The sequence below is a fragment of the Heteronotia binoei genome, chromosome 2 (genome assembly GCF_032191835.1).
Source record: "Heteronotia binoei isolate CCM8104 ecotype False Entrance Well chromosome 2, APGP_CSIRO_Hbin_v1, whole genome shotgun sequence".
Lineage (NCBI taxonomy): Eukaryota > Metazoa > Chordata > Lepidosauria > Squamata > Gekkonidae > Heteronotia > Heteronotia binoei.
In genome coordinates, this window is record NC_083224.1 from 125991502 (window position 1) to 126005760 (window position 14259).

Here is a 14259-nt window from a genome sequence, read left to right on the forward strand (position 1 = left end):
CAGTAGAAAGCAGCTAGGCCTAGGACAACCAACCTCCAGGTGGAGCCTGAAGATCTCCTAGTATCACAGCTGAACTCCAGACAATGTATCTTTCTCCCCCTGGAGAAAATTACTGCTTTGGAGGGTGGACTCTATGGCATTGTATTTAGCTGAGGCTTCTCCCTTTACAGACAGGAACAACCTTGGTTGCCTAGCAGCAGCTTCCCCAGTGGGCCAAACCTCATCTGTCCTGGTGTGAGGCTGAGGGGAGGAGGGAGGGAGGGAGTGACAAGAAAGTGGTATCCATCATGGCTTCTGAGGAAATGCTCCTGGCAGAGCCTACTTTCACTTCTGAATGCCAACAGTGGGTGGGAGAGAGGAGTGAACCTAGCCAATGACATGCAAGTTGAGTGGCAATTGATGGGCCTTTCATTGATGGAGTGCACATCACAACCAATGGGAATTCCAGATTTGGCCAATTCCATTAAGGATTGTAAGAAAAAGCCCCTACTTTTCATACACATGGACATTGTGATCACCAGTAAGTTCTGACTCACACAGATCTGCTCTAAGAAGTGGACTTTGCCCACGGTTCCTAAGGCTTATGTGAATACTATAAGCCTCAGCTTTGCAGCAGCATTCTACATCTCTGGATGGGTGTTAGCCAGAACTACAGACGAGCCTCCAGCCGCTCCTTGCATGCACAATCTCGGCCGTTGCAGTGGAAGAAGCCACACCACCATGAACTGTACAGGCAAACAGTTTCCAGCCTGTTTCCATGAACCAAAAGCTAACACCACCAGAATCCTCTTGTTTTCCTGACTCCATTTCAGCAAAGCAAGAGACTCACGTATCCAACAGCTGCTTCAACTTCTGCATAAGGCAATCAAGCTTATCTTAGGCATGGATCCTGCCAGACGGCCTAAGCCTTTGTGCAATGGAACCCAAGACAAAGACTAGTGCCAGTAGAGGGATGAAGAAGAGGAAGAACATCTTCACCTAGAGCCAAGTGTCTTTGCATAGACCGGGTGTTACCTTAGGTAGCAATTTGGCCATCTATTGTCACCTTTTAATATAAGCTTGATAGTTTTAATCACCCCCACCCCAATCATTTCTCCCATTCTTTCCCTTAATGGTCATTCTGGTGCCTCCCCCTTGGCCCATTGTTACCTGGAAGCCCAATCAGGTAACCAAGGCCAAGCCTGCTCATTGGCCAGTCATGGGCAGCCAATCAGGTACCCCCAATAAACTGGCTATTGGCTACTGCATAAGTCCAGCCCTTATGGTCATTGCGGAGCCTCCCCTTTTTCTGAGGTCATGTACCAGCTGACCACCTGTCATCTGCCCCTGAACCGCCTACCCCCTTAAGGGTCAAGGTAGACTTTATAACCTCTGACCCAACATTCTGCATGTGTGCATCTAGCAGTACCCCAGTTCCACTGTCTAGCTACATCCCCGATTCCTGATCAGTTGAGGGTACCCTCCCCAAGTCCTCGTTTGTCACCATTGGAGCCTTCCTTGAAGACTACGATCGGTAATTATCACCCTGTTTGTCCATCCTTGTGTTATCTCTGAATTTCTATTTTTCTTAGGACTGTATGTATGTTTTATGAGTTTATTACCTTGCATGTGTGTCTATATTTTTCTATAATAAATTTTAATTGTTTTTACTTAATTAATGTCCCTGGTAATTTTAAGCAATAATTTCTAGACGTGTATCCTGTATACATAGATTCAAAGATCCTTTTTAAGTCAGGTGCCCACCTGTCAATTCCCCAACCTCATTTTGAGGGCATTTTGGCTTACAGGATAGGCAAGTGGTTTACTAGGGAACTGTTTTGGGTTGTCTTACCATTGCATTTTTCCTTTTTGTAGACTTCTGTGTTGCACTGCAAATAGTTTAACTTTGACACCTACATAAAATCATTCACGGTACAAATTTGTCTGATAGAGGGCAATTTTACTGGAAGAATGTTTGCACCAAGTAGTGTTCTCCACACTTACTACTCACTTGATCTCTGCACTGGTGTAGGGCCTCTAAATATAGATCTTGGAAACAAAGCAAGCACATATGGCAACCCCATGCTAGATTTTAAATGTCAAAATGACTTGTTCTTGTTCATAATGTGGGTGAAACAGTTGAAATCCCTACACTTTTCAAAGGCAAATATACATATATTACAGTTAACACTAGGTTACGCAAGAGTATGGATGGCATAGGCTTCCCAATCCCCCCGCTTTTCCGGGAGGCTCCTGGGTTCCCAGCTTCATCCCCCGGTCTCCAGAAATCAGGAAGCGGGGGGGTGGGGGGGTGGAGGGGGGGGGAGAACATACCTGAAGCGTTCATGTTGGTGTAGAGCTCCTGAGTCCTGAGCAGTTTGTAAAATTTCTGCCCCTTTAAGGCTGGGCAGGAAGGAGGAAACAGGAAGGGCTTCGGAGAACGGCCCCGCCCTTTCTTTGCTTTCGTTTTCAGAGCAGGCAGAGGGAAGAAGACCAAGTGCGGTAAGTGTTTGTTTGTGTGTGTGAGAGAGGGAGGGGGCAGGGAGGGGGGAATTCCCTGGTATGGAGGCCCTCCCCCTTCCTTTAGAAAGCGTGGGGGGGGGAGGGAAATGTCTACTAGGCACTCTATTATTCCCTATGGAGAACAATTCCCATAGGGAATAATAGGGAATTGATCCGTGGGTATTGAGGGCTCTGGGGGGGCTATTTTTTGAGGTAGAGGCACCAAATTTTTAGTATAGCATCTAGTGCCTCTCCCCAAAATACCCCCCAAGTTTCAAAACGATTGGACCAGAGGGTCCAATTCTATGAGCCCCAAAAGATGGTGCCCCTATCCTTAATTATTTCCTATGGAAGAAAGGCATTTAAAAAGGTGAGCTGTCCCTTTAAATGTGATGGCCAGAACTCCCTTGGAGTTCAATTATGCTTGTCACATCCTTGTTCCTGGCTCCACCCCCAAGGTCTCCTGGCTCCACCCCCAAAGTCTCCTGGCTCCGCCCCCAAAGTCCCCAGATTTTTCTTTAATTGGACTTGGCAACCCTAGGATGGCATGATGTAGTAGTTGTCAGACTAGGATCAGGGAGACCTAGGTTTGAATTCCCACTTTGCCATGGAAGCTTGTCAGGTAGCCCAGGTAATTTCAGTGGGGGTATCCATATAGTATCATAGCAAAACAAAACAGAAGGCACCTTAAAGACCAACATTTATTCCAGTATGAGTTTTCATGAGATAGAGTTCACTTCTTCAGATAAAATGGGAACAAACTCATTTAAATTGAGGTGAGAACAATATAAGCTACTCTGGGCAAATAATAGCCACCTTTGTCTTGGAGAGGAGAGGCTGAAAATCACGTATCAGTTACTGATTGAAAGAGCCTTGTGCTATTGAAGGAAGATGAATTCTGGGAGAAAAGAGCTGAAATTGATAGGGAACCCCCCTCCAGCTACAAACATACTTGTCATGGGTGTGAAATTCCATTTAGGGCAGGCTGAATGCCATATCTAGAACCACTGAGCCATTATGAAGAGAACCTCTGCCGTAATCTGAATTAAGTTTTAGTTATTGAGGCAATATTTATTTCACCTTTCTGCCATAAATGCATTTTTCCTCCTTTCATGAGATGTATTTTCTACATTTATCTCACTTTCAAACTTTTTTCTTAGACAATTTTCAGATTAATAGAGGGGATAAGGCACATAGACTGAGAGAAGTCTCTTGAGACTAGCAAGGTATTGTAAGAATGTTTTGCTTCTTTTTTGATTTATAGACACGGTGGTTGAGTATCCTTAGTTAATATTTTATTGAAATTGTTGCATATAAATGTTGCAGTGTGCTTAGAGCATAGGAGTGGTAAGGTGAATAAAGAATAAATAAATAAAGCAACTACAGTCTGCTCAAACATCACATCTTCCATCAAGAACGTCTGCAGATATGTACTTACATCTCCATGAAGTGGGTGATGCATTATGGTTATTTGAAAAAGCTCTTGTTGCTTAGTTGCAATTAAATCAATTAATTTATAAAATAACAGAGTATAAAATAACACCCTTTCAATCTATGTTTGCATGTAGTCTTAAAATTTAACTTCCTGCAGTGATCTCCAGTTTCCCGACCTTTAGCTCATTTTCCCATCCTCCTATTCTTCCAGAACTGAAGTGGTCCTAAGAAAACATTTTAATGATTACATTTATGTACAATTAGTTAAGCTGCCTGCTTTTGATTACAGGGGCCAAGTATTATGGCTTTGGGCTCTAGAGAAACAATACTATTCTCTAATATAAACATGTTTCCCAAACAATTATTGTTGCAGGCTGAAGACCCTCTGGGTATTGAAAAGAACAACACAAGTGAATTAAGCATGCAATATGATCTCTGTTAGGAATCTGTTTAACTTTGGTAAGGAATTCTGAAAGGAAACAACAGTTATTCAGGTTGCCAGATGCCCCCTGGCAACCAGTGGGGGATTGAGAATAGGGTTGCCAGCTCCAGCATGCAAAACTCTTGAAGATTTGGAAATGGAGCCTGGGAGGACAGGGGCCTCAGTGGGGTACAATGCCATAAAGTCCACTCTTCAAAGCATCCATATTCTCCAGGGTAACTGATAGTCGTCATCTGGCAATGAGCTGTAATTTCAGGAGATCCCCTGGATCCACCTGGGGGCTGGCACCCAAAAGTTACATTAACTATTTTAACTATTCTTTGCATAGCAATAACCTTAAAAATAAAATACTGAATCCTTCTTAAAGTGAGAAAACATTGAGAGCTGTTGTATAGCCTCTCACTCAGCTACTGAACTCACTGACTGTATGTCACTAATTAAATGTGGATTTTTCCACACTGAACTCTGTGAAACAGCAGCAAGCATTAAACCAATAATTAGACTGAAAAACAAACTGAGTAAGGCTCAAAGATACGTAGTATGATCATTTAATCAGGAAAGAACAAGAGTTGGATCCAATGGGTATTTTTTGCTGGCACAAGGGCACTTTTACTAACACCCCCATCTCCCACAGGCTCTACATCATACCCAGCACTGTTTCTAAAGGCCTCTTGTTTTGAAAGGATCAGTGGTGGGGTGTAAGAGAGGGAGACAAAGTTCCTTTCTGCAAACAGAATTCCACAAACAAATCACTGGGTCTAAAGTGAAATACATCAGACAACTAGCTATATATAAAATGAAACACACTCATATTGTATCATTGCTGCCTTTTAGAAATGAATCTAAGTAGCTGCATATATACATGAAAGCATCATTGTTCCATGTTCAAGATACACTTATAACAGGATGAGAAAAAGAGAAGACAAAGGCTGCCATCCTCAGCACCTGCACCTATATTTAAATACAGACATTAATAGAAATAACCCTACATAGTGATGTTTACAGTCAGGGGAAAAAATGCAAAAAACCCAGAATACAATTATGCATCAGAGGGTTCTAACTAGATAATTAATCCTGTTTCTGAATTATATTAGTTACTATAAACAATGTATCGATACAGGTTATGCTTTCATGATCCTGAACAAAGGAAGTAATTTATATTGACTAAAACCAAAGCACGGTATGAAAACATTGTCCTGGAAGCTATTTCCTATCCCAAGGAAGCAAAAAATAATTCACGTCATCAACTAGAAACCCCAAAGGGGAAAACTTGAATTAATAGCTCATCTGGAGACCTCTGCTGGTCAGTTAATGAAAGACAAGGTGGTTTGCCAAATGATCCCAACCATATTTAGCATTTTTTGTGAAATCTGACTTCTGTCTCCCAGGCCCGTAGCTATGAGGGGGCCTGTGGGGGCACAGCCCTCCGACTTCTGGAAGCGGCCCCCTGACTCTGGGGCCCCAACCAGTCCCTGGGGCCTCTGCCATGGTTCCAGGGCAGTGGAGAGGTCGCTTCTGGGGCAGGGGGCATAAGCAGTCCCAGCCTCTGGCCTGAGTTAAAGAGCCTGCTAATCAACTGTTTCGCGGGCCCTTTAAATTGAGGGGGCTGGGGCCCCCTTCTGCTGCTGGCCCCACACACTGTTTTAGGGAAGGGAAGGCTGTGCCAAGCTCATGACCGCCCTCTCTTCCCCATCAGTAAAATAACGCGTGGACCGGTGGCAGTAGCAGCCTCCAGCCCCATGCGAGTTAAGGGCCCGCGAAACAGCTGATCTGCGGGCCCTTTAACTGGCTCAGGGGCTGGGGGCTGCTTCTGGCCCACACGTTATTTTACTGGTGGGGAAGAGAGGGCAGCGGTGAGCTCACCACAGCCCTCCCTTCCCTGCCACTAAAACAGTGTGTGGACCGGCAGCAGTCCTGGCGAGCGGGGGGAAGAGGGGTGACAAGTGCAGGAGCACCACAGCGGCAGCAGGCTAGCAGAGTGCGGCAGGGGGCGAGCGAGCAGAGCACTGTGGCAGCGGGTGGGGGCAAGTGGAGCATGGCAGCTGGGGGGCACTGCCTAGGGCTTATTAGCCCTAGAGCCGCTCCTGGCAGCAGAAGTGGCCCCCCACTACTTAAAGAACCCATGGATCAGATGGAGACTGCAGGGACAGTGTTACACTCGGAGTTACTGCCTTTGTAGCCAGGTTGAGGTAAAAATAAGTAAATAAATAATTAAGCTGCAAACGTCCTCGAGAACCTCCCATAATTTAAACCCAATAAATAAAGGTAGAATTCTGCCAGAAAGACCCAGACCACAGTTAGGAGGAGAGAGGAAGTGAAGTACAACCCGGCAGTGAAGCAAACAAGAACTGTCTGATCAGCCTGATTATTTTCTATATATAGTGAATGAAAACCAATCCAGTTTAAATTATATTGAGAAATACACACAAGCGTAAACGATGGATAACTAGCTCGGAAGGAAGACCAAATCTAACGACGGAGACAAAACCACTGGAGGCAACCAAGTCCAAGGGAGGTCTTTGAAAGTAAGCGAATGGAAAGGAACTGTTGGCTCTTCATTCGCATTTCTGGCAGACATAAGCACCGGTCGCCATAAGCTAGAGCTAGTCTTTGGACAAAAGAGCACCAACCAAAAACCCTAGATGATTACTGAAGTTTATTTTTTAAAACCAACAAACTAACCCTAGCGCAGGCGCACTGTATACCGAGCCCGGGGAGCGCTCGTTCAGGGGCGTGAATGCCGCGAGAAGGAAGCTTGTTACGCGCAGGAAACTGGGCGGGGCGTTAATGGAGAAGATCCGAGCTGTACACTTTTCTTTGGGACCTCTCGAGGGATGAGGTTGGTGGAGTGGGAACATAGAGAGAAGAAGTGGGAGGGTTGAGGTAGAAAATGACTGCAGTTCTGGGTTACAGTATGTTTTGTGTAAGAAACTGAAGCGATTGTTGGTGGGAAATAGAGCCCGGGCGGGCTAGGAGTTACTGTTTGGAGCTTTAGCTCGGATCAAAGTCCGCGTCTGTATCCGATGAAGTTGAGCATTCTCTCTAGCGCGGCCCTTTTTGGTTTTTTTGTGATGTTATCTTGCTCCCCCTTCGGAAGCCTCCTTGCAAGATCCCGAGGCCTTAGAAATTCTTTATTTACAAGTTATGACTGCCGGTTTTAAAACTGTACGGACAAGATAATTTCAAGTGGGGTAGGAGCCATGTTAAATTTGTGACTGCTTAAAGACTCCGTGGTGCAGAGTGGTAAAGCTGCAATACTGCAGTCCTAAGTGCTGCTCACGACCTGAGTTCGATCCCAGCAGAAGCTGGGTTCAGGTAGCCGGCTTGAGGTTGACTCATCCTTCCGAGGTCGATAAAATGAGTACCCAGCTTGCTGGGGGAAAGTGTAGAGGACTGCGGAAGGCAATGGCAAACCACCCCATAAAAAGTCTGCTGTGAAAAAGTTGTGAAAGAAACATCACCCCAGAGTCGGAAATGACTGGTGCTTGCACAAGGGGCTACCTTTACCTTTTAAAAGACTAACACATGTTTACACTAGTATATACTTCTGTGGATTAGCGCTCTCTTAAACTAGGGTTATCAATCTAAAACTGGAGCCCTGGGATTCTCCTGGAATAACAGCTGATCCACAGACTTCAGAAATAATTTCTCCTGGAAGAAGTGACATTCTCAAAGGGCAGACTCTGGGCTTACTATTGAGCTCTTTGCCCTCTCTAAACTCAGTCTTCCCAGTCACTGCTTCCAAATCTCCAGAAATTTCCCAAACTGGACCTGGCAACCCAATGTAGAGGGTCTTCATTAGACCAGAAGTGTTAAGCCCATTTGTTAGGAGGATGTGATCTGACATAAATGCCACTTTGTCAGGCTGTGCCATGCGTGCCATAAAATATAATAGCAGGTACTGGAGAGACAAACTTTATAAAGGATATCAGCTGGTAGACTCTGAATTGGTGTGTCCTCACTGGGAGGGCCTGAGGGCTGGGTGGGCAGAGGAGAATCTGCAGGAGCAGACTGGAGAGCCAGCAGTGCAGCACTAGTTAGACACCCCCACACTGCCCAGAGTGGGGCAGCCCACTCTTATCAACAATGCTGTGAGCCCAGACCCCAAGGGAAAAATGCAAAGCAGCTGTACATTGCAAACTCCCCCACCCACAAGCCACTGCAGTAGGGGGCCAGGAAGATGAGTTGAACTAACCCCTCCATGGAAACATGGAGGGCAGTGATCCAGATACAAGGATGTGTGCACAGCAGGACACCAGCTAAGCAAAGCCTGATAATCTAGAGATGCCCATGTGGCAATGGCTGCCTCCGGAGAAGAATGCCAGTAATCCAGGGAGGGGGGGCAGCCAGAAGTTCAAGTCAGTGATTGCTGGCAAGCCCACTGCACCCACTGAAGGCCAGTGGATCACCGGATGGGGGGGAAGGGCAGGAATTGCACACATGAGGCTGCATGTTTGGTAGAGGCCCCAGGCTGCCTAGTATAACCAGAGATTGCCAGCACCAGTGCCCCACAAGGCAACAACCACCTACAGCTGAAGGTCTCTGGATGGTCTATAGAGGAAGGAGACTTGGCTGCTATCACATGCTTGGCAGCAGGATTAGACCCCTGATGTACAGAAATTCTCCCCATGGACTGAAGCACAGTCACCATATGGGGAGATGTGAATATGGCAACAGTACTGGCTGCCAGCAGGCCCTGGCAGAGGATCATATGCACCCCCCTGGTACAAATGCTGATCCCAAGCAGCAGTCCAGGACAGCATCCTTGGAGTTGCAGGTCAAGCAGAGAGGCTCACAGCCTCACCTTGGAACCCTGAGCCGGCATGAATGCAGCTGCGGCAGCCCCAGCTTGTAAGTGAAGCTGCTGGTGAACTGAAGGAACTCTGACTGCTGTAGCAAGGTTGTTCCACTGCACTGAAGCCACATTCAGAGTGGATTCACCCACTCTGCCACATTCAGGGCCAAGCCTGGCACTGTTGTTCTATCCAGGGTTTCCAGGATACCCAAATACAGTATAGTAAGCACAACAATAAGTACAGAGGCAAGGTCTACCAGTCTGGAGTCAGAGATCACAGGTCCAGTCCAAGGGTCAGTGTAAGGGGGTGGTGGTTCAGGAATTCAAGAGTCCAGTTCCAGGGCTGGGGAACAGATGGAGGATTCAGTGTCTGAGTCCCAGGCTGTAGAAGCAAGTACAGGTTACCAACAATAAGGTGCAACACAGTCAGGGTACAACTGTATATACTACACAGGTCAGTTTCACAGAACCGTGGCAAACAAGGCTGCTTCCATGCCAGACATTGCTCAGAGTGTTCCTTTTATTTGCCTCTTGCTGACTCATACCCTGAGGCCCAGGTGTCACTCCTTACAGTCACCTTTCTACAGGTGCAGGTCTTTACTGTTCCCTTTCAGTCTGTCAGTCCTGGTCCTGCAAGGACTCCAGGAATTAACATTGATCATTGCTGAGCAATCAGGGGAGTGCTTTGTCTTCTCTCTAGAGCTATCAAGTGCTCTGTTCTTCTACACTTTTCTGGTTCTAGAGAGGCTAGCAGAGATGGAGACACTGGTCTTTGTAGTGTCTCTTGCCCTGACTGAACAGCCTGAGCCTGGCCGTGACTGGAATGTTTCCCAATGTTTCCCCTATTGGGTCTGTGGCTAGACCCTGCTGCTTGGGTGGGGATTCCATTGGTGTGGGGCCCAATTCTTCTGATTCCTCCTCCAAGGAGATGGCAGCTGGTTCCTTCACATCACACCTAAGTAGCCTCCTGTACCCTCCCTTACACCAGTTTCTCACAGGCCAGATAAAAGCCCTGGACGAGCTGGTTCTGACTCATGGACTGTATATTTAACAGCCCTGCACTGGACTTCCATCTGTATACATGGGACATAAAGTGAATTCTATACCTTTTTGTTGTATCTAAAATTATTGCCATCAGCTCCTACATGGGAGAGGGAAGGGTTTGAACTTGCCTTGTTGCAGTTTTGTTCTCACCTCTGAGAATGCTATTGTAGTCTATTTGTATTTGTCCCACTGGCCTCCATGCAAAAAAGGACATTGTTCATCAGACACTGATATAGACATACAGTGTAAATTAGTGCTGGTTGTGTAAAACCCTTGACCCCACAGCAGGACTCAGACCCTCTTCAGAAAAATCTGCCGCCTGTTGGTTCTATATGCAGGCTTTCTTTTAGATATTGGACTATGTAGCTTGTGGATTTTTGTGATGGAAAGGCAGTCTGGTTGTTCCCCTGGCAAAGGAGTTCTTTTGCAGCTGCTTGTGCTTGGTTACCTGTCTGCTGCTTATAACTTCTCATAAGCAGTAAGTGATGACATTCAGTGTTCTTGAAACATCACTGCGAGCTTTTCTTGGCAGCAGATTTGTGTATTATGTGTGGGAGGGTATGTGAAATTGGTTAAATTACATCAGGGATGTGGCGCCATCACCTCAGGTTATGATGGATGAATAGTAGTGGTTGGTAGAGAATGGTGGGTGATATACCGTTTCCATACAACTATTATTGTGCATTTGACTCTGGTGAAAGAGTATAGAATTCTAACCAGAAACATCAATATGATGGTAGATATTTGGCTACACTGTAGAACTATTCTACTTTTTGCTTATATTCAGAATATTGATTGAAAATGTAATGATATTGTCTAATGTTTAAAAAAACCTGTTTGGGATACTTGTCTCCATACTTTAAAATACTAGATTTTCTAAATGTGTGTTAGATTGCTTGGCCTTGTGATATTTGTTGGTTCCTTTTGTTAATGCCTGAGTCTGTTAGGAAATAGATATACATTTGTTAAAGTAATAAATGTGTTTCTTTCTAGGTTCACCACGCTCTCCAGAAATCTACCATGTATTTTATCAGCATCCTGCTCCCCATTATTTCAAACTTCCAAGTGCAAGTGCCAACAAAATGGCTCAGGCATACAGACTATATCATGCCTGTTGAACTACCAGGATGTAGGAAAGACTGTTAGCATGGTTCCATCTGTCATGATGCACACTTCTTCCAAGAGTTTCAGCATTAAAAAAAAACATCAATATATAAAATCCTTCCCAATATTAGATGGAAACATCCCTTCCCTGTATAAACATGTGTGGGATGGAAATTCAAGCAACAGTGAGATCTGCATTCAGAGGTAACTCTTTTGTTAATACCCTTGTACGTTAGCTTTGTATGTATATAGTGAACAGTGGAGTGTGATATTATTGAGGCCAGAATCTAAAGTAATTTTGTTTGGCTTCAAGTCAGCCTTAGTCAGTTTGCTAATTTGAAAGTTTGCTAAAGCAAGTGGCTTCAAAAGCAGTTTTGAGTTTTTGCTTCTATATATTTTATAGAAAACATTGTACTGTTTAAATATTCTAGATGATTAAAACATGAAAACTATATTACAGGATACTTCTGCTTTTTAATAGGATTGGAATTATTTCTCAGGTTTTGGGAACATGGATTTTTACCTTCATGGGATGGATAAAGGACGATTTACCCAGGGTTGCTGGATAATTTTATTTTCCCTTTAAATTTTATCTGTACTGTCTTCTTTGCATATTTTTGCCAACTTCATGAAATTTGCCCTACATTGATTGCAAATTCAAAGGCATATATTGGTGAGTCATATCTTTGTAGAGCCTGAGTAAAGTTGTTTTAATTAATTATGATTCACTGACAAAGGCAGGAAAGTGAGTCACTACTTTGATGGCTATGTGCTTAAGGACCAAAGAGCAACAATCTAAAGGATTTCAGTCAGAGCTTTAAACATGAACTGAAAGAATTAATGAAGTCAATGTGCCTCTCCCCCATGCATGCCCTTTCATGAATTCTTTCTGTTTAGTTATTTCCACAATATCTTTTGAAGATACAGTACTTTTAAAACATACAGTAATTTCAAAATGGTGTTGTTAGGGAATTTACAATAATGCAAGCCATTTCCTTTTTTTGTCAAATATTAGTTCTTACCCTGACTTGGATGGCTCAGGCAAGCCTGATCGCAGAAGCTAAGCAGTATCAGCCTGGTTTTACTTGGATGGGAAACCACCAAGGAACTTCAGGGTCATTATCAATGCTCCCTCTAAGCTGTGGAGGCTTGTGAGCAAGAAAGTAGAAGCTTTGTAAGCTACTGGCATTAAAGTTGTGAGCTACTGCATACATTAGTTTGCTCTGGGGCCATCTTACCTGAGCTAAGACAAAAATGTGTGAGCCAGAGGCTAAAAAAGCTAGTTCACACTAACTCATCTTAGAGGGAACACTGGTCATGATGCAGAGGCAAGCAATGGCAAATCACCTTGGATCAACCAGGGGTGGTGGCTGGGGTTTTTGGTGCCCTGTGCGAGCTGCCCACTAGCCCCCCCCACACATTTAAAAAACAGAGAATTGTAGGAGAAATGAAGAAACTTGAAACAATTTAGTTTTAATTTACAGTTTTTTATTTTATTTTTTTTTTAAAAAAATGTGAGATTAACAATAAAAATTTTGAGAATACTACTTGATCCTTTTAGCTGGAGGTGCCAGGGACAAGACCTTCACATGACCATTTCTACTTTATCCTTTTAGTTGGAGGTGCCAAGATCTTGCGCATGCAAGAAAGATGCTGTACTACTGAGCTATGACTCCCACCCCATAGCTCTGTTATAGTAGAGTAGGAAGGATGAGTAGCAGCATACAACTTCAACAGGAGCCAATTTTTAGAAACTGTTATTAGCTCTTGTTCAGTTTTTACAATTGGTTAATTTATCCCTGCCGGGCTGCAAGGAGCTCACTGTGCAGGCGCTGTCCACTTTAGAGTTTCCCGGGTCTGTAACAGACCCAGGGAACGCAAAACTGGCTGGGCAGCATCTGCTCTCTGTGAAGCCTGAGGAAGACTCAGCATGGGTTCTGCAAGGGAAGATCTTGCCTCACTGACCTGTTACATTTCTTTGAGGGGGTGAACAAACATGTGGACAAAGGAGACCCGATAGATGTTGTTTACCTTGACTTCCAGAAAGCTTTTGATAAAGTTCCTCATCAAAGGCTCCTTAGAAAGCTTGAGAGTCATGGAGTAAAAGGACAGGTCCTCTTGTGGATCAAAAACTGGCTGAGTAATAGGAAGCAGAGAGTGAGTATAAATGGGCAGTCTTCGCAGTGGAGGACGGTAAGCAGTGGGGTGCCGCAGGGCTCGGTACTGGGTCCCATGCTCTTTAACTTGTTCATAAATGATTTAGAGTTGGGAGTGAGCAGTGAAGTGGCCAAGTTTGCGGATGACACTAAATTGTTCAGGGTGGTGAGAACCAGAGAGGATTGTGAGGAACTCCAAAGGGATCTGTTGAGGCTGGGTGAGTGGGCGTCAACGTGGCAGGTGCGGTTCAATGTGACCAAGTGCAAAGTAATGCACATTGGGGCCAAGAATCCCAGCTACAAATAAAAGTTGATGGGTTGTGAACTGGCAGAGACTGACCAAGAGAGAGATCTTGGGGTTGTTGTAGATAACTCACTGAAAATGTCAAGACAGTGTGCGTTTGCAATAAAAAAGGTCAACGTCATGCTGGGAATTATTAGGAAGGGAATTGAAAACAAATCAGCCAGTATCACAATGTCCCTGTATAAATCGATGGTGCGGTCTCATTTGGAGTACTGTGTGCAGTTCTGGTCACCGCACCTCAAAAAGGATATTATAGCATTGGAGAAAGTCCAGAAAAGGGCAACTAGAATGATTAAAGGGCTGGAGCACTTTCCCTATGAAGAAAGGTTGAAACGCTTGGGACTCTTTAGCTTGGAGAAACGTCGACTGCGGGGTGACATGATAAAGGTTTACAAGATAATGCATGGGATGGAGAAAGTAGAGAAAGAAGTACTTTTCTCCCTTTCTCACAATACAAGAACTCGTGGGCATTCGATGAAATTGCTGAGCAGACAGGTTA

General features: G+C 44.7%; 1 protein-coding gene across 2 annotated transcripts in view; it reads left to right on the forward strand.

The window, feature by feature from the left end:
• Positions 1-14259, forward strand: part of LOC132566704 (methylcrotonoyl-CoA carboxylase beta chain, mitochondrial-like) — a 170793-nt gene that overhangs the window by 135292 nt on the left and 21242 nt on the right. Inside the window, exons 1-2 of one of the 2 annotated variants that reach the window (XM_060231986.1) lie at positions 7087-7196; positions 11190-11504. In XM_060231986.1, the coding sequence (XP_060087969.1) occupies positions 7192-7196; positions 11190-11504 (320 nt within the window). In that variant the 5' untranslated portion in view covers positions 7087-7191. Of the gene's footprint in view, positions 1-7086; positions 7197-11189; positions 11505-14259 lie in introns of those variants that run through there. The other variant, XM_060231987.1, reaches the window with a different exon arrangement.